Source organism: Ostrinia nubilalis, chromosome 13 (assembly GCF_963855985.1).
Source record: "Ostrinia nubilalis chromosome 13, ilOstNubi1.1, whole genome shotgun sequence".
NCBI classification, from domain to species: domain Eukaryota; kingdom Metazoa; phylum Arthropoda; class Insecta; order Lepidoptera; family Crambidae; genus Ostrinia; species Ostrinia nubilalis.
In genome coordinates, this window is record NC_087100.1 from 4,825,343 (window position 1) to 4,845,308 (window position 19,966).

The following is a 19,966-nucleotide window of genomic DNA, read 5'->3' on the forward strand; positions in this document are numbered from 1 at the left end:
TAAAAGCAATTTAAATTAAACGCCAAAGACTGTTTAAAATTATTGGTCGTACTCGTAAGTAACAGGCACCGACGTGTGATGACTGATAAATGTAGCAAGAAGGCGCTGGATGCAGGCCGGTACCAACCGTGCGATGTGGAAGTCAAAAGTCATTGGGGGAGGAGGCCTATGTTCCGCAGTTCCTATGGCTGAAATGAAGAGAAATGATGGTGATAATGACACAAATTATGTGTGCGCATACCTTTATATTAAGGACGTCGGTACATCTTTATGAATCAACTCTTTGTAGTCCTGTCAGTGTCACCAATGTGTCACAGGTCACTGTCAATTTAATGTCAGTCAAGGAGAGGCGGTAAAAAATTCATGAAAGTGTGTGTATTTTTACAAAAATCTCAGCTTTTGTTAACTGTGAACTTAATCTTTTTAGTTAGATAATGTAATCTGATCCGAAACCTGCAAAAATGGAAGAAGACAGTAAGCAATATTAGTTATATTTTCAATATCTTCGGTTACAACAAGGTTATGCATCGTTGTTGACAAATAAATTTTTGTTTGATATTCCAGAATTAATAAGAAGGAAGAAGAAGGCTCTGAATGCGAGTAATAGACGAGTTCTGGCCGAGGCTTGTAATGATTTGGCGACTTATTATTACAAACATAATCGTTATAGCGACGCCCTTGACGAGTATAAGCATGAGGCTAGTATTTGCAAAGAGCTGGGGCTTCGTCTGGAGTGGGCGACTTGCAACAGGATGATCGGTGAGATGCACATGCTTATGGCGGAATTTGACAAGGCCCTTAAGTATGAGGAGCGGCATTTGGGTAAGCACATTGGATTCTTCATTTATTATTTGAGTATTTTATAACAAGTTATTCCATGAATTCTCGTAGTCTCTGTTGGATGTTTTTGTTTTGAGCAAGCAATGAAAGGCTGTAATATTGTTAGACTATCACCTGTTTAATTTACTATCAGCTGTTTATTGGACTATCAGCTGTTTGTATTTATCAAATGTCACTATGAAGACTCATGTTTTTGTGTGGAGTGGATACATGATGTATGTTTTTACTTTTGAATGACTACAAATCCAAACTAATTATTATTATAGCTATTGCAAAAGAGCTGAAAAACTTAATAGAAGAGCAGAGAGCTATGGCAACACTTGGCCGGATATATCTTCTGCAGGGACAAAGTACCACAAATGAAGCAGAAGCCAGAACTTCACTGAAAGCTGCTGAAAAGGCGTTCATGAAAAGTCTTGTGTTGTGTGAAAGGTTTGTTTCTTTATCTATTTTCATGTTCAGTTGTTAATTTTTTTGATATTTTTGTCATAGTATATCTTACATGTATACTAGCCTACTATATTTTTAATGTTATCTATCCTTTTATCTTGAAAAAATCAAACTTCCATGTGGAAAATCATTTAAAAATAAATTTGCGCTGGAAAATTTTAATAATTAATTTCAAAAACCTTTTTATCATTCTATTCCATTTATGACGTCATCATTTCATCATGGATTTATGTATCTTGTAATTGTTATTTCAGTCTGCATGGAAAAACTACTAAACACGAGTTGATGGACATGCGAGCCCGTCTATTGCTCAACATTGGTGTAGTCCAAGAACACCTTGGCTTCTTCGACAAGGCCATAGACTGTATAAGGAAAGCAATCAGTATATGCTCCAACGAAGACTTGTTTGAGGTGCTACACAACTGTTACACCACTGAAGCGTCCCTTCATAGCAATAAGAAGAAGGACTATGCTAAAGCGTTAAGCTGCTTGAATAAAGCACTGGAAGTAGCTAGCAGACTTGAGGATAAGGTCAGTCTGCTTAATTTAGTTTAATTAAATTAAATCCTTAGTGAATTTGTAATTTATTTTTATTTTTTTAAAGTTATGTTTGTATTCTTACAATAAAATAAAACAGCAAGACATGTTTTACAAAGTTTTGTGTTCTAATATTTTTTTTTTTTTTTTATTAAAATTAAGTACTTATCAGCCTTACTGCACACATTGGAACTATATAATATTTGTCCTTTATTATAAACCTTGGAATGTTTCTAATTTTCAGGTATTAAAAACTTGTGAAACATTGTCTATAAAAGCAGACATTCTGTGTAAAATGTCTGACTATCAGAGTGCAAAGCAAGTTTTGCTGAAGGCTTGGAAGTTGAAGACCCCTGATGAAGAAGAGCATGAGAATATTGAATCAAACCTTAAAGTTGGTGAGTAGGCTTATTTGGCAGCTATATTTTAAAATTTAAAAATGTGACATACTGCCGTTTCATGTAGCTGTTACAGTCACAGCACACGATGCGTTGCGGCGGCGGTGCGACGCCGGAGCGGTGTCGCTGCGTCGTTTTACATTGACATATTTCTGACGGGCACATAAGCGATGCGGCGCCGCAATGCATCGTGTGCTTTGGCTCTAATAGGCGGAATTTAGCAACAAAAATGATTAGTCTTATAATTTGATAGCTGCACAAAATAATACAAAAATATATTTGCAGTTGCAGCAATGTGTTATACAGAAGACCTGCTCATATCTAGTGATCCATCCGACCACATTACGTTCAAGAAACTGTATGAGAAGCTCGGTGACGGTGCATGCCACTTGAAGAACTATGCTGGGGCCGTAGAGTATTACCTGAAGATGTTGGACCATGCTGAGCTCGCTGGTGACTGTGGGAAGACGCTTATCCCTATTTACGTTAGGTAAAATTATGAAATTAAAACTAGATTCTTGTATTTAATGTGGTTTATATTGACTGTAAAGAAACCAAATAAGAAAACTACATAACAGTTACTCAACATATTCGAGAAATTTTTTTTGAGTGCATGAGTCATAGACACATTTATTTTTAACTAGCTTTTGCCCGCTGCTTCACCCGCGTGAAATTTCGTTTGTCACAGATCGTCATAAATTATAGCCTTTAAGTTATTCTGGATTATAAACAATAATACTGTAAAGTTTCATCAAAATCAGTTTAGTAGTTTTTGCGTGAAAGAGTAACAAACATCCAGACATCCAAACTTTCGCATTTATAATATTAGGAGGATTATTATTTTTATTAATATGGCTCAAGTTTTACACAGTTATTTATTTGTCAAAAATTACTATTTTCAGTTTATACCAAACTTACAAAGACATGGGCTCTTACAACGAAGCACTGGACTACTACGAGAAGGAGTATGAGCTGATTAAGGATGTTCCCAAGGAGGCGTTCACCACCCTGTATAATATCGCTGAAGCTCTGTTCCTTGCTAAGAAGCCATACCACCAGGTCCAGAAAGCTTGCCTTGATGCCAGGAATGCTGTAAGTTGCAACCTATACAAAAGAAAATAAATATGTTACCTTACCATACCACTTTTGTAACATAATATTATGGATGCAATAAATTATTGAGTATTGTTGAAATCAGTAAAACCACTAAAGGTGTGTGTATTTTTAAAGCAGTAGAAGTTCGTGACTCCATCCATTCGTAGTAAGCGACAAGTCGTCTGAATTTTTTTCTTGGAAACACAAAAACCAGTGCGTCACGGCGTCATGTCGTCTGCTGCATGGAGTCTATTCATACCTTTTAGAGTCAAATTTACATACGAGAGACAATTATTTTACTTTAATTTTCAAGCCACGATAGCCGAACGGTGAAGGGGTCGGACTGGCCGACTCGTGATTCGGGGAACGCGGGTTCGAATCCGTAATTTGTGTGCAATACAAATGAAATTACTAATATTCTTTTTAAAAATTATGATCCTTAATTATGTCAGGTTTTATACGATTTCTATTCAAAATGACCACTGTTTTAGTCTATGTAGTCTCTAGTATGTTGTCCATTAATTAATTATTCATCAATATTAGTGATTATGTTGTACAAATTGCGTCATTATATTGACACGAAATTATTCCCATTACATTATCTTTATCCACAAACAGTGTTAATAAAACCGTTTTCACCTCTAAATTGTAAAAATGAAAATTTTTAGTTTTAGAGACAAAAAGATTTTAATTATAAAAATAATTTTACAGGCCAAGGAATGGAACAAAAAGAAATGCGAGATCAGAGTGCTGAAAAGCTTGCTGAAGTACCAAGAGGAGTATGGCGAAACTGACAAAATGGAGGACATCAGAAACGAACTAAGGGCGCTGGGATATGACGACTTCGATAATCTGGACAATTCTGAGGATGAACAGAGCTCTGTAGGAGGAGGCGACGAGGACACCACTCATATTGGTGATGACGTGTGCCTTGACGATCTTACAGGTAAATTGAATAATTTCGTTTCAGCCAAATGACGTCCACTGCTGGACAAAGGCCTCCCAAGGATTTCCAAAACGACCGGTCCTTGCTGTCCGCATCCAGGATCTTCCCGTGACCTTCAACAGACCGTCGGTCCACCTAGTGGGAGGCCTGCCTACGCTACGTCTTCCGGCCCGTGGTCGCCACTCGAGAACTTCTGCCCCATCGGCTTAAGTACTCAAATATTGTTTCAGTTTGTGGTTATCTTCATTAAAGAGAAGTTTAGGGGGCCTGCAGTATTTAATTTAAAGACATATTCCACAGAAACTTCACCCTATGTTTAAGGATCTTAAAGATAAAAGAAGAAAAGTATTTTAAATCAATTTCTGCATGTTACAAATATGTCTCGCACAAGTGGGTTGACTAAAAATAGCACACAAACAACATAATAGTATGGTGTATGTATGTTTTCCTTCTAGACTTATCTGACACTAATGATGAGGATGTAGCTGAAAAGACGAGAGAAACCAGGAGACGTGGGAAAGGATTCACCATCAAGAAGAATATGAAAGGCGAAACACAACTGCATGTGGTGAGTTTGCTTTAAACGCCTACTCCGCTGAACTAATTTGGATAATATGTTGTATGAATGAATTTAATGGTAGCTTTGATATAAAACAGTCTGTATTGATGGAAATTGAAACCTAACCTACACCTAAAAAACTAAAGCCCGTGAGCACGTACAATTTGGTCCAATGACCCCTAGCTACCCATCCTTATCGCTCGCGCGTAATTATATTGCTGTCGCGACTGTGCGACTGGCGCCCGCAGTAAGTGTGCGAGCGTGATAGAAACATAATTACGCGCGAGCGATAAGGATGGGTAGCTTGGGGTCATTGGACAAAATTCTACGTGCTCACGGACCAGACTATAGACAAAGTGAATATGCGTCAAATGGATATCCACTCAGTTTTAGGCTGACTTTTGTTGAATAGCTCAGAAGAAACAAAAATTTGTCACATCACCATAAGGATTCTCAACACACTGTTCTCTATTTCCAGGCTTGCATATCAGGCAACAAGCTCCTAGTAGAGAGGTTGCTAGCCAAAGGGCACCCAGTGAACATCCGAGACAACGCAGGCTGGTTGCCGTTACACGAGGCGTGCATACACGGCCGCTTGGAAATCTCCAATATACTCATTGATAGTGGAGCCAATATCAATGATAGGGGGGGATCTAACTGCGATGGTAAGTCTGATTTTATTTTATCAAAATAGCGGCCGCCCGCGACTTCGTACGTGTGGTACCCCTTAGGGGTGGAGTTTCGTAAAATCATTTCTTAGCGGATGCCTACGTCATAAGATCTACCTGCATGCCAAATTTCAGCCCGATCCGTCCAGTGGTTTGGGCTGTGCGTTGATAGATCACTATGTCAGTCAGTCACCTTTCAGTTATACATAATTATATTTAGATAGATACTCCACTACAGCTTACCACGAAGGTTTAACGGGTCTCGTGTCGGAGACAGTAGGATCACCTGGACAGAAAGACACAAGAAAGTCGTGAACTTTGTTTTATTAAGTGTGCAGTGGGAGTATAATAATTATAAATTTTAATGCGAAAGTTTGGATGTCTGGATGGATGTTTGTTACTCTTTCACGCAAAAACTACAGAACGGATTTTGATGAAACTTTACAGTATTATTCTTTATAACCCAGAATATCATATAGGCTATAATTTAAGACGATCTGTGACAAACTAAATTTCACGCGGGTGAAGCCGCGGGCAAAACCTAGTTTTTCATACATTTTCAGATACTACAACTATCGATGAGCAGTCAGTGAGCATTAATTGTTTGTCGACTGATTTTTATTATAACTATGTATTTGTATTTCAGGTATAACACCATTGTATGACGCAGCGAGCAATGGTCATTTAGACGTAGTTCAATTATTATTGGAAAAGGGCGCAATACCATCTCTCAAAACTGACTTCGGCGAGACTCCGCTCAATGCGTTACAAAAATGGCGAACTAGCACCATACTCACACACGACGAAGAAATCCTATACAAAAACATCTGCAACAAAATAAATAATCTAATCGAAAAGACTGGTGGAGTAGACTTGAATAGATCGAAATCAAAAACTCCAGTGAAACCTATAAAAAATGTGTCACCGCCAAGCACTTCGAAAATGAGCAGTAGAATCCAGGAGTTAAATTCGCCGATGAAAAGGCGGAATATTATCGACGATGAAAGTGATGACGAAATCAACGCGTCACAAAATAGAAATCAAGCGGCGTTTCCTTCTGACGACACGGAGTCTTCCGACGACCAATCGGATAACCGTAAAAATAATATATCTGGCGTAAAAGAATACAGAAGCGCCATATCGGCTTTAAGGAACAGAAATGCTAACGAGTTCCCTGAAGTTGACGTGAAAAAGTCCAAACCTAAACCAGCATTACTGACTCCCAATGAAGTAGATGACGATTGGCTTGACGACGATTTGGGCATAAATAAACAAAATAACAAAAAGAGAAAACTTAGCGACCCATTGACTGTTGTAGCAAAGAAACCTTCACTGGAAAACTTGAAGAATAGCATAGAAAATATAAACAAACTCACTGAACCGTTAGTTGAAAGTAACAAAAATTTAAAGCAGAAGAAATCGCGGATTAGCGATGTCGTAGACATAAGTGACAATAGTTCCGATTCTGACTACTTCCAAAGGAACGAAAATGTGTGTCCGAAAGTAACTGCATCAGAATCTATGGCGAATATAAGTAGAGAGTTGAACGATTCTAAGTATAGAGATAGCAGGGATGGCATGAGACGACGTTGGAAGCGGCAAAGTACGTTACTCAAGGCTGGTTTTCAAAGAAAAAGAGACGATGATGTCTCAAGCAATAGTGGGAGTGAAAATGAATTTTCTAGGAAAGATGTGAGTCGGCGACAAACGCCTACTGGTTCCTTCTCGCGGCATTCGTCTTCGGAAAACTTTAAAAACACAAACGACGGTTTTAACGTGGTCCAGAATATAAATCCAAGTATAATGCAACCTGTGAATGTGATACAGCCGATAAATATAGTGCAGTCTTCCAAGAATGGACGGCCCATGCAAACGCAGATACTGCCTCCGGCGGCTGTGAAAGTGCACATTGAGGATAAGGTGTTGTTGATCTCGCTGAAGTTGGACGCGATGAATAAGTTGACAATCAGCTGGCTGGTTGAAGAAGTTAAAGCCAGATATTACAAGTAAGTTGCTTATTTATAATCTTCACTATTCATCATCATCATCATTTCAGCCACAGGACGTCCACTGCTGAACATAGGCCTCCCCCAATGCTTTCCACGTTGATCGATTGGTAGCGGCCTGCGTCCAGCGCCTCCCCGCTACCTTTACGATGTCGTCGGTCCACCTTGTAGGTGGACGTCCCACGCTGCGTTTTCCGGTACGCGGCCTCCATTCCAGAACCTTGCTCCCCCATCGGCCGTCAGTTCTGCTTACTATGTGCCCTGCCCATTGCCACTTCAGCTTGCTAATCCGTCGGGCTATGTCAGCGACTTTAGTTCGTTTACGGATTTCCTCATTTCTGTTTTATGATTTCTCAGTGGGACACTGTGTAAAATAACTAACTTTGTTTTTTCTCAGTCAGGTTAAGATATTGCAACCCGATTTTCAGAAAAGATATATCTTTTCTAGCATTTTCGGCAAACCTAAGATACCTTGAGACACTTACGCCTTGGGTACTAAAGTACGGCCAACGAGAAGCGATACCAAATGTAAACAAACCCAATGTCATGGGTGAACCCGTCTGACTTTGACATATTTTGGCGGGAGAACGAGACATTACGACAAATATACAAGATGGGAAGAGACAGAATATATTGTCAACTCGACAGTCGTATCGACCTCTTGTATCGCTGCTAGTTGGCCGGCCGTACTTTAGACCACATATTGTATTCTATTATTTTCATTTTTCCAGGCTAACAGGCATCCGTCCAGTATTCAGCCTGATGACGTCAGACGGTGCCATCTTGTCGGAAGACGACCCGCTAAGCCTGGTGCTGTCGTCACCGGAGCTCAAGACGTGCGTCACCAACTGGAAGGCCTCGCCGGCTGAGGAGCGCTACTTGGAGTGCTGCGATGCGTTGAGCATACGTAAGTATACTACATTAGACGGCACATCTGGTCTAGTGTCTGATGACGTCAGACGGCGCCATCTTGTCAGAAGACGTGCGTCACCAACTGGAAGGCCTCGCCTGCTGAGGAGCGCTACTTGGAGTGCTGCGATGCGTTGAGCATACGTAAGTATACTACATTAGACGGCACATCTGGTCTAGTGTCTGATGACGTCAGACGGCGCCATCTTGTCAGAAGACGTGCGTCACCAACTGGAAGGCCTCGCCTGCTGAGGAGCGCTACTTGGAGTGCTGCGATGCGTTGAGCATACGTAAGTATACTACATTAGACGGCACATCTGGTCTAGTGTCTGATGACGTCAGACGGCGCCATCTTGTCAGAAGACGTGCGTCACCAACTGGAAGGCCTCGCCTGCTGAGGAGCGCTACTTGGAGTGCTGCGATGCGTTGAGCATACGTAAGTATACCACATAGAGTCGGCATATCTTCGTTCAGTGTCTGATGACGTCAGATGGCGACATCTTGTCGGAAGAAATGCGTCACCAACTGGAAGGCCTCGCCTGCTGAGGAGCGCTACTTGGAGTGCTGCGATGCGTTGAGCATACGTAAGTATACTACATTAGACGGCACATCTGGTCTAGTGTCTGATGACGTCAGACGGCGCCATCTTGTCAGAAGACGTGCGTCACCAACTGGAAGGCCTCGCCTGCTGAGGAGCGCTACTTGGAGTGCTGCGATGCGTTGAGCATACGTTAGTATACTACATTAGACGGCACATCTGGTCTAGTGTCTGATGACGTCAGACGGCGCCATCTTGTCAGAAGACGTGCGTCACCAACTGGAAGGCCTCGCCTGCTGAGGAGCGCTACTTGGAGTGCTGCGATGCGTTGAGCATACGTTAGTATACTACATTAGACGGCACATCTGGTCTAGTGTCTGATGACGTCAGACGGCGCCATCTTGTCAGAAGACGTGCGTCACCAACTGGAAGGCCTCGCCTGCTGAGGAGCGCTACTTGGAGTGCTGCGATGCGTTGAGCATACGTAAGTATACCACATAGAGTCGGCATATCTTCGTTCAGTGTCTGATGACGTCAGATGGCGACATCTTGTCGGAAGAAATGCGTCACCAACTGGAAGGCCTCGCCTGCTGAGGAGCGCTACTTGGAGTGCTGCGATGCGTTGAGCATACGTAAGTATACTACATTAGACGGCACATCTGGTCTGGTGTCTGATGACGTCAGACGGCGCCATCTTGTCAGAAGACGTGCGTCACCAACTGGAAGGCCTCGCCTGCTGAGGAGCGCTACTTGGAGTGCTGCGATGCGTTGAGCATACGTAAGTATACTACATTAGACGGCACATCTGGTCTGGTGTCTGATGACGTCAGACGGCGCCATCTTGTCAGAAGACGTGCGTCACCAACTGGAAGGCCTCGCCTGCTGAGGAGCGCTACTTGGAGTGCTGCGATGCGTTGAGCATACGTAAGTATACTACCTGGGAGGTGCCTGGATGCGAGCGGCGAAGAATCGGTCTTCGTGGAAATCCTTGAGGGAGGCCTTTTGTCCAGCAATGGGCGTCTTTCGGCTGGAACGAACGAACGAAGTATACTACATACTTTGTTATCAGTATCCAAATTCTTTTTCATAAGTTCTTTAGAACAATTTAACAATACATCTTTATCTTAACTATTTTAAATCGTGGTATTTTTCGCAAACAAATTATTGAATTAAAAGTCTAATTCGCGGGTGCCCATATCTTAAGTTTTAAAGGTTATTGCTTATTTTCGCTCACCATTATGTCTAAGCTTTACAGTTAACTGTGTGTACATATTTTTCTATGAACGAAGCAAATTATCCACGTGGGCCAATTTTGAAACCGCGCGCAGTGAATAAAAATAATTAATTATGAAAAAAAAATTGTTTACTTTACGTAAATTTAAGTGTGATGACGTCAGACGGCTCTATGAGCGCCATCATGTCCGAAGACGAAGTGGGTAGTCTGCCTGGTGTTGTCGTCACTAGAGCTGAAGACCTGAGCCCCGATTACGGTAATTTTTAACGTCTCCAATCCAGACGCGCTTCATCAATTCTGCGATACGATTGGTCAAAACAGCTGACGTACGCTGTTTTGATCATTACGCTGACCAATCGTATCGCGGAATCGATGAAGCGCGTCTGGATTGGAAACGTTAAAAATTACCGTAATCGGGGCTCTGTGCTGCCTCGAGTACCAACGACGGCATATCAAGCTAAACAGTGGCATCTTATGCAGTTGCAATAAGAGTGATTTCTCAAATGCTAGAGATTTTGTTGTTGACTGCACTAGTGATTTGACGAAGTTACGTCGTTCATTATTCGTTGATTGCAAAATAGGACCCTATGACGTAGCGTCATCAAAATCGCATGGTCTATAAAATCTAGGGAAGAATAATATTTTGATAGTTGATAAATGTAGCAGTTTGATAGCATATGTATTTATTCTAAATTTTTATACGATTGTAATTATGTTATATCGTATTCCAGCGCCCTCAGAAGAAATTCAACAAGCAGTAGGCAGGAGTCACACCACCCACAGGCTAGCGCTCGGTGCCAAAACTCTATCGTTCTCGCAAGTCCGTCCTCTCTTTCGAGCGATGACGCACCAAGCGCACATCACCGCAGTCATGATATCAGACAACAACATCGGCGATGACGGACTCAAGTACCTCTCAGATTGTCTATGCACCATGAAACAGCTCACCCACCTCGATATAAGCAGAAACAACATCACAGCTGAAGGAACCAAGCACTTGTTAAACATATTTGAGAAAGCTACACGGCCTATATGCCAATCATTGGAAGAAATCGATATTAGCGCAAATCCTATATCCGATGAAGGGTTCAGAAATGTAGTCAAAATATCACAACACGTTCGGTTAAGGGTGCTTAAGTTAAATAATTGTAGAATAACCGAAAACGCTGTTAATGAGACTGTAAAATCTTGTACAAATTTTAGTAATTTAGAAACAATAGATGTTAGTAATAATGATATTAAGCAGCCTGTGGTTAGTTACCTGATGAGTTCGTTGAATCCAAATGTTGTAACGGAGTTGGATATGGAAAATATTGGCGTGGAAGGAAACGCAGTTGGGTGCATAGCTGCTTTTATGGATTCGGCGAAGGAGTTGAAAATAAGGCGGTTCAGTTTGTCGCACTGCAAACTTGTGGATGGACAGTTTATGAGGATATTCAGGTATTTATAGCTTTGTTAGTTATTTTATCACTTCATTTAGAGAGATATAATATTAGAACCACATCCCAGCCCCCCTAGACAAGTTGCACTTTTTGATCGAATCGATTTTTCGACTTGTTTGCGATTATAATATAACTAGTACAGGTGACCTAGGAATAGATAATATCGAACCAAGTATATTCTTAAATCCAGTAGATATGGCCGAATTAATAAAGATTGTTAGAACAGTAAAAAATACTAATTCCGTAGGGTTTGACGACATTAAAACAGATATTATAAAAGAAGTTATGACTTACATAGCAGTTCCATTACTATATGTAGTCAATTTATGCTTGGTGCAAGGAAAATTCCCAGAAAATTTGAAAAAATCTATCGTAAAACCCCTATTCAAGAAAGGTGAAAAATGTAAAATAGATAATTATAGGCCGGTTACCTTGATACCAATATTCTCAAAGATAATTGAAAAGATAATTTACAGGAGGTTAAATAAATTCTTTAAAAAAAATACAATATCATTACGGAGAAGCAAAATGGGTTTAGAAAAGGTAGGAGTACTTCATTGGCTGCATTTAATTTGATTCGACATATAATGACTTGCATGAACCAAAAGATACCCATCACGGTGATATTCATGGATATGAGTAAAGCTTTCGATTTCGTGTGTCACAAACGTCTCCTAGCAAAATTATCCAAATATGGTATACGAGGTCCAGCGTTTGAATTGATAAAATCATACTTGAGTGGCAGAACACAGTGTGTGGAAATCAAAAGGTATTGTTCGCAATCAAAAACAGTTTTGCCATATAGATCTTCTTATGTTAATAATAAATTCGGTGTTCCCCAGGGCAGCATACTGGGGCCACTGCTTTTTTTGCTTTATATTAACGATTTGCCTAAACATGTATCGCAGGAATGCATCTTGTTTGCAGATGACACCACCCTTATTATTGAACGTAAAGACATTGCCACATATAACATTGAGGTGAATAACATATTATCTCAGGCCATAGCATGGCTCAAATGTAATAATTTAAAATTGAACGCTGGCAAAACAAAATACATACAGTTCCGGACAGTAAGAGGTAACTCACAGCCTTTAAATGTTACAGTTAATGATGACCCCATAGAAGAAGTTACACAAATAAAATTCCTAGGTATGAATGTTGATTGCCATTGTAACTGGAAGACTCATATTGATGACCTGTGCACAAGAGTTAACAAATTCGTGTATGCTTTAAGAAGGGTTAGCAGAGTTGTATCTGTAAAATCTGCGCTCATGGCTTACAATGGCTACGTTGACTGTATTCTTCGTTACGGTATTATTCTATGGGGAAATTCAGCATATTCTTGTATCAAGAATATCAGCATATTCTTGATACAAAAAACCGATTCCTGTCGGCCATACTTTCAAAAACATAATATTCTTCCTATTCCAAGTTTATATGTATATGAAATTTGTCTATTTGTAACTAAACATAAGTCTCTTTTTGTAAAAAAACAGGAAGCTACTAATAGGAGAATACGATCCCAATATTTGTACAAATTACATAAACCATGTGTAAAACTGTCTGCAGTGTCACGAAATGCCTATATTATGTGTATAGATATCTATAATAAATTACCTGATCGCTTTAAAGATGATGAATTAAGTTTAAGTTCGTTTAAGAGGCTCACTAAATTGTGGTTATTGAAACATTGTTTCTATAGTTTGAAAGATTTTATGGAGCATAAGGAATAGTTTTTTAATTTTATTTTAAGAGAAATGTGTATACACCTGTAATGGTAGGATTTGGCGATCTAACTTTATTATTGCAATAACTACTGCAAATGTAATGTACCCAAATTTATGCACAATAAATTATTTGATTTGATTTGATTATAGTGGATCTAGCTAGACCCACAGATCATAAAACATTTAAACAAGGACAACAATCCCTCATGGAATATTTTAACCTGAGAATACTATTTATAATTTATAAGTTACTAACCTTTTAGATACTCTAGAACAGGGTTTTCTAAATTTTTTTTGCCAAGGAACCCTAATTGATTATACTTTTCCTAGCGGAACCCCCGTACTACTCCGCCCGCACGCCCTGCCCCTCCCTTGTGCGTAAACAAGTCGGTGCGAGCGAACAACGTCGGTCACGAAACGTGGGATAATATTTTTTACGGAACCCTTGCGGCCTTTCCAGGGAACCCCAGGGTTCCGCGGACCACCTTTCGGGAACCGCTGCTCTAGAATGTGTTTTATAAAATATGTTGATTGAAAGTTTTATTACTCAGTATAATATAAACAAGTACACAATTTCGTTTACAGATCACTTGGGCGCGCCAAGCACCTTCAGACGGTTACATTGAAACACAACATGCTAACGTTCATATCCCTCAAGAAGCTACTGCAGCGACAACCGCCAGTCCCCCAGATAAATCTACAGGGTTGCCAGGATATATTTAAATACTCCCCAGACTCGGATTTCACCGTGTGGCTACCTGCTGTCAACTTCGGCAGATGCACACCAGAAATTAACGTGACTCCAGTCGCGAAATCTGACGCGGAGAGGGAGAGCTTTAAAATATTCTGTAAGACGTGGCTAAATAATTGCTTCAACGGGCGAGGACTGATAGAACACGGTGATGCGGGCGTCATTAGGTTCACGGCGAAGTGACAGCCCTATGTGTAGTATTTGTATTTATTTTGTAATTTAATAACGATGAAGTCACGTGGTGAAGGTAGACTAATTATCATAAATGTATAGATGTCCTCTTGTTTTATACTATGTATAAAAGTTTAATGAAAGGTTAACTGAATGATGAACCTAGGATAGCGCGGAAAATTTGGACTTCGAGCTAGCTAACGCAGATATGCCTATTGACGTCACTATCAATCTCTACCAATAACTAAGCATAGAATTTAGATATATCGCGTCAATTTGTTGTTTCTCGGTTAGTTTAGTAGTTTGTATAGACGTATAGATTGTAAATAATAGTAAATATCCATTTCATATTCCATTATGAATTAAAATCCTGACTTATGTTTCAAATCAGAATCTTTGTTGTTACATCACCATAACTCACTCAGCCTGTATTATTTGTTCAAAGTAATTTATTAAATAAGTTAGTGTTATGTACGGTTATTAAACTTTTATAAGTATACAAGTTTTTTTACTTTCAAATCGAAACGATTTTACATTAGATTCTATGTACTATACAAGTGTCCCAAAATTAGCACGTCACACTGACACCAGAGGTAGATGGGCTTCAGGGTCTATTCCACTTTGATCACCTGGCTTTGAACAAAGTGGACTTCCAGCGACAATGTAGTGTCCTTTGATCACCCACGGACACGATGCCCTGGGTGATCAAAGTGGACTCCAGTTAAATTATTATTTTAGTGTCCTTAAAATTACAACACAAAATAACGAGACGACGAGAACACGAGTGTAGCACGAAACGCAAGTGTGACGTGCTAATTTTGGGACACCCTGTATTATGATTATCTTAACCTCTCCTATGCTTTGTCTCATATAGTTCCAAAATACTGGACTGTCCTGTCGATGACATTGACAGTGGGGCGCCACCGTCAATACCGGATCGCTGATTCAGATTTTTGCCATGTTGGAAACCATATAGTTGAACGATGGTAGCGCCCCCCTGTCATTGAGTTTGGCGGGACAGTTCAGCGTGGGTCATCTATATCTGTGCAACCTCTGTCAACTGCTTTGTCTCAGATCTAAGACAAGACTACTTTGGTCATTTTGAATTTGAAACATCATTTGAAAACCGTAGCAGTTGGGGGTGCAGTTTTGCGCGGCTCAATAGCACGCCAAAGGTTAATACCTATGTTAATACCATTTCATTTTATTAATTTAATTGACTCAGAGCTGATTGAATAAAACACATTTCTCACCGCTCCTCTTCGCTTCAGTGGTGGTGGAGAAACGGCCTTAGTAAATAAATAAATCGATAAATCAAGTCTCCTTGATCATTTACCTACCGATTATATACAAAAGATGTATAGTTTAAGTTATCCTTGCTATTTAGATAAATGTCAAAACTGTCAAATAAAAAAATTATAACCTAACCTCAAAAAGTCACGTCTTGTTTTTCAAAACATTACTTTTGCAGCAGTGCGTGGTTTTAAATTGTAAAAGACAATAATTGTTTTATTAAATTTATTGAAAGTGGAATAAAAAGAACCTCCAAAAATGGCGGAACAAGTAAATCAACGTATAGAGAATATGATAAATGAGTTAGAACAGATGAGACGTACTAACTTATTTGACGACGAAGAAATTAGGTGCGTAAGTTTTAATTACATGCTATATTTTTGTATTAAACGCTTATTAATATTAATATCTTTACATTATGTTAAATGTACGAACTGTAATACATTTTATTTGTTTAGGGAAATCTCACGTAAACGCAAGGAATTTGAGTACAGAATCCAACGAAGAGTCAAACAGAAAGAAGACTTCGTTCAGTACATAGCGTATGAAATCGCATTGCTTGAAGATATTTCCCTTCGAAGAAAGCAGGCCAAATTGGGCGAGAAAAAGAAGGACATTGAGTTTGCAATAGCGAAGAGGCTGAACAAAATATTCAAACAATTTATTTACAGATTCCAAAATGAAGTTGAGATATATTTTGAGTATATTAAGTTTTGCAAGAGCGTAGGTTTTGATCAAGCTATATCCGGCATTATCGGCCAAATGCTACAGGTAAAAGAGACATTAGTAACAAAAATCTTTAAGAGATTTGAATAACATACTAAACCAAGCATATTAAATTCCAGATTCATGGTGACAAGCCTAAAATGTGGCAATTAGCTTGTAAATGGGAGAAACAAGAACAAAACAATTTGGAGACGGCTAGAAATTTTCTGCTAAAAGGAATTCATAGGCATCCGGAATCTGACATCCTTTACTTAGAACTCTTCCAGATAGAGTTAACATTGTGTTTTAGAGCTAAATCTGAAGAACAGGATGTGGTATGTATTTGTATTGGAGTTACCTACAAAATACCTCAGTTTATTAGTAAGAATGTAGTAATATTCTATTTATTGATATTTGCAGAAAACACAGCTCAAAAGGGCAGATGTGATATGGCGGAACGGCATTAAACATGTGCAAGACATACATTTCTTATTCAAATTGTATGATATTTGCTTGAAATTTGAAGCAGATGACTCAATCAAAAATGCTATCAAAGAAGAAATTTGGTCAAATCGTGACAATAAGGATGTTTGGTCTTACATTGCTTCTAAAGAGTTGGAAGTAAGTGTTGTTCAACCTTACGCAAGGATGCGCTCCATGATAAAATCTTATTGAATATTATAACAACAAATATTGTGCAAAATCGATCAAAGGGCTATATAAAAGTTTATTGTGGTGTGCATCCTAAGCCTACTAGTGTATGCTGATCTGAATTTTCTTGCATTCTACCTACCTATATAATTTTTAATTTAAATTATGATAACAATTGTGTTATTTTTCAGGGAGTACACTGGGAAGAAATTGAAGACTATTGTGATGAAGAAAGCAACTACTCTGAGGAATTAAAACATTTTATTGGAACTTACAAAGAAGCTTTGACTCAGGTTTATATTTTGTAGCATAATTGAATTATTCTTTTATCTTTCTAAAAATATAATTGAAATTACAGTAATGTTAATTAATAGATACTAAAGTAATGTTATTAGTTCTCAGATGAATCTTTATGCACCAAATTCCTTCATGGCCTTCTTGGTGCAAGTGAGTCTGTCTGCTCAGATTCCCAAAAAATCTGGGCTGTGAAGGATGCATGGTTATTTGGATTGGAAAATGATGTACTGAATAGTGAAATGTTTGAATTTGGCTTTGAAGTGTTGAAATTAGAAAATACTAAATCAGAAAAGGAACTGCTTGAGGTAAAACCTACTTTTGGATTTATTCAAATGTAATAAAATAATTGGATCTTCTATTAATTTGTATATTGTTTTAGATCCTAAAGTCAACATCATTAAAACTCAAGCAATCTGTGTATGTATGGGAACAAATATTGGCATTATGTAAAGGTGATGAAAAACTATTGCTGCAAACTCTTCAGGAAGCTACTAAGATGTTAAAACCTGATGATTCTGTTCAGCTTTGGAATCTGATGCTGGAAAATGTTGACTCCAAGGAACTTGTAAGCATTTTTTGGGCTTTCTTATCTTAAGAGCAGTGTTCTTGCTTGTTATAAATTTAGGGCAAGTTAAGTTTGTTATCCGTGTATTGTTTATTTCAGTTGAAGAAGTTGTACACCAAGTTCCAAAATTGTGAAAGCTCTGTAATGTTGTCCCTCAAACCCAAACTACTGAAAAAAATGTATGAACTCAATGGTCTAAAAGCAGCTCGGGATATGTATGAAGAGCTGATCAAAGCTCCACCAACTCAGGTTGAAGTCCACAAAACTATGATTGAAATAGAAAAATCTCAAGAGAAACCAAATACTAAAAATATCAGGAAGTATTATGAGTGCTTAGTTCAACAACATGGAAGCGACAATGTTGAAGCATGGATGGATTACATGAAGTTTGAAACTGAACTTGGAAACACTCAAGCTGCAAATATTTATAGGAGAGCTGTTGCAGCCTTGAAAAAAGAATTAGTTGAGGTCTTTATCAATGCTCAGACAATGGCTAAATTAAAATAGTATTGTTTTCGTATCTGTTGTTTTTCTATTTGTAAATGAAAACACTAGTGACAAATAAAATATATTTATTTAAATATAACCACACCTTGGCTCAACAATCTAGCAAAACGAATAACCACATAGTACACCATTTATACTAAAATTATTTACACTTTCCATTGTACATATAAACTCTCTACAAGAGGTTGAAACTACTTTGGTGGTTGTGGAATAACACTTAGCAAATAAACAGAAACAGATAAATGCAATTAATATTTAGGATTGAAGTGATTATTGCAAGACTGCAATAGGAGCAATGTAGTACCTAAAGATTAGGGATGAGCCTCGCTTGTGTTGTTTGTTCCTCAACAAGTCTCTCCAGCAAGTTTGCCAAGACGGGTACACCGGCATCAGCGGTGGATTGCCAGCCTTCAAGCTGCAGCCAGCTACAGCCATGCAGGTTGATACAACAACCAATGGATAGGTTATTGTACTGGTCACAAATGTCAGGAGAGGGACTGTGTAGTATCTCAGGTCCTTAGTTTTCACTAGATATTTGTTTACATAGTATGCCATGACTGCGGTCGCGGCTACACATGTCAAATCTCCAAGTAATTTAGGAATAATCCCATGGAAGAATCCACGTATGCCGTCATCTCTGTAGATCGATACAATAGCACCAATTAACGAGCTGTACTCCTCTTCTTTCCCGATGAAAGATGCCATCATTCTGACTGACACCACATGGAATGGGTAGGATACGATAACTGAAGCAGCGTGCATTATCAGGTCTCGACGTCCGAGCTTGATGTAATCCTCCACTTTGGGTTCTTCATCATTGACAATATTGGGAGGATCAGTGATTTCGGGTAGGTCAATTCCACAAGCGTGGATCGCTTTCGCAGAAAGTTGACTAGACGCGATCAGTCCAAGTACTCGCGCGGAAAGGCCTCTGTAGCACCCGAAAAATCCATCTTGGGTCTTGATGTACTTGATATATTGGAAAACGTTAGGTAATATCATGGCAGGACGGCCGAAAAGAGTTGTTGAGCGGCGCGGTGCCATAGGCTCGTACCCGAGCTGTATGAGAACCTTCGCATATTCCATAGGATGGCATATTGTCGTTACAAGTAATTGTGACGGAAGAGCCGCTATTTTCTCCTTTTCAATTTCGTCCATAATCTAACAATTTCACGACCTTCTGAAATCAAAAAATGAGTAAATTGACAAACCAATGGTGCCCAAAGACAAAAATATTTATCAAATGACACTAATGTCAAAATTAGATCAAAGACAACTATTCTGTTTTTTTTATTAATAGCATTGGAGGTTGTAAATTCGCCAAACTTTATTGGCTAACTTCTCAGTTTCTCACTTTGCTTTGTGCAATGGGAATGGGAATTTCAAAATTAAAAATGATTTTAGGTTTTGGGTGTTCGTTCGTTTCAGCCAAATGACGTCCACTGCTGGACAAAGGCCTCCTCCAAGGTTTTCCACAATGCCCGGTCCTGCGCTGCCCGCATCCAGGCTCTTCCCGCGACCTTTACCAGATCGTCGGTCCACCTAGTAGGAGGCCTGCCCGCCCACGCTACAACTGTTACTATTTACCACCGCCCTGGAAGATGTCTTCAAGCTTCTGGACTGGAGCGGATTTGGGATAAATAAATATCAACGGCGAGTACATCACCCACCTCC

The 19,966-nt window shown here is 39.2% G+C and overlaps 3 protein-coding genes across 3 annotated transcripts; 2 read left to right on the forward strand and 1 right to left on the reverse strand.

The window, feature by feature from the left end:
• The first annotated feature begins 333 nt into the window (after nucleotides 1–333).
• On the forward strand, nucleotides 334–14,347 carry LOC135077283 (tonsoku-like protein). The gene is made up of 15 exons (XM_063971818.1): nucleotides 334–474; nucleotides 565–822; nucleotides 1,107–1,272; nucleotides 1,545–1,821; nucleotides 2,072–2,225; nucleotides 2,511–2,715; nucleotides 3,128–3,317; nucleotides 4,032–4,266; nucleotides 4,722–4,834; nucleotides 5,304–5,490; nucleotides 6,140–7,499; nucleotides 8,231–8,534; nucleotides 9,777–9,870; nucleotides 10,912–11,620; nucleotides 13,938–14,347. The coding sequence occupies exons 1-15, from the start codon at nucleotides 462–464 to the stop codon at nucleotides 14,284–14,286; spliced, it is 4,614 nt and encodes a 1,537-aa protein (XP_063827888.1). The 5' UTR covers nucleotides 334–461; the 3' UTR covers nucleotides 14,287–14,347.
• Nucleotides 14,348–15,702: 1,355 nt separating this feature from the next.
• LOC135077449 (U3 small nucleolar RNA-associated protein 6 homolog) lies at nucleotides 15,703–18,301 on the forward strand. Its single transcript, XM_063971998.1, has 8 exons — nucleotides 15,703–15,917; nucleotides 16,026–16,338; nucleotides 16,413–16,607; nucleotides 16,693–16,893; nucleotides 17,115–17,216; nucleotides 17,319–17,525; nucleotides 17,600–17,785; nucleotides 17,885–18,301. Exons 1-8 carry the CDS (start codon nucleotides 15,826–15,828, stop codon nucleotides 18,290–18,292), a joined length of 1,704 nt encoding a protein of 567 aa, XP_063828068.1. The 5' UTR covers nucleotides 15,703–15,825; the 3' UTR covers nucleotides 18,293–18,301.
• A 39-nt stretch (nucleotides 18,302–18,340) lies between these two features.
• On the reverse strand, nucleotides 18,341–19,538 carry LOC135077455 (mitochondrial carrier homolog 2-like). The gene has a single exon (XM_063972004.1). The coding sequence runs from the start codon at nucleotides 19,448–19,450 to the stop codon at nucleotides 18,563–18,565; it is 888 nt and encodes a 295-aa protein (XP_063828074.1). The 5' UTR covers nucleotides 19,451–19,538; the 3' UTR covers nucleotides 18,341–18,562.
• Between the last annotated feature and the right edge of the window lie 428 nt (nucleotides 19,539–19,966).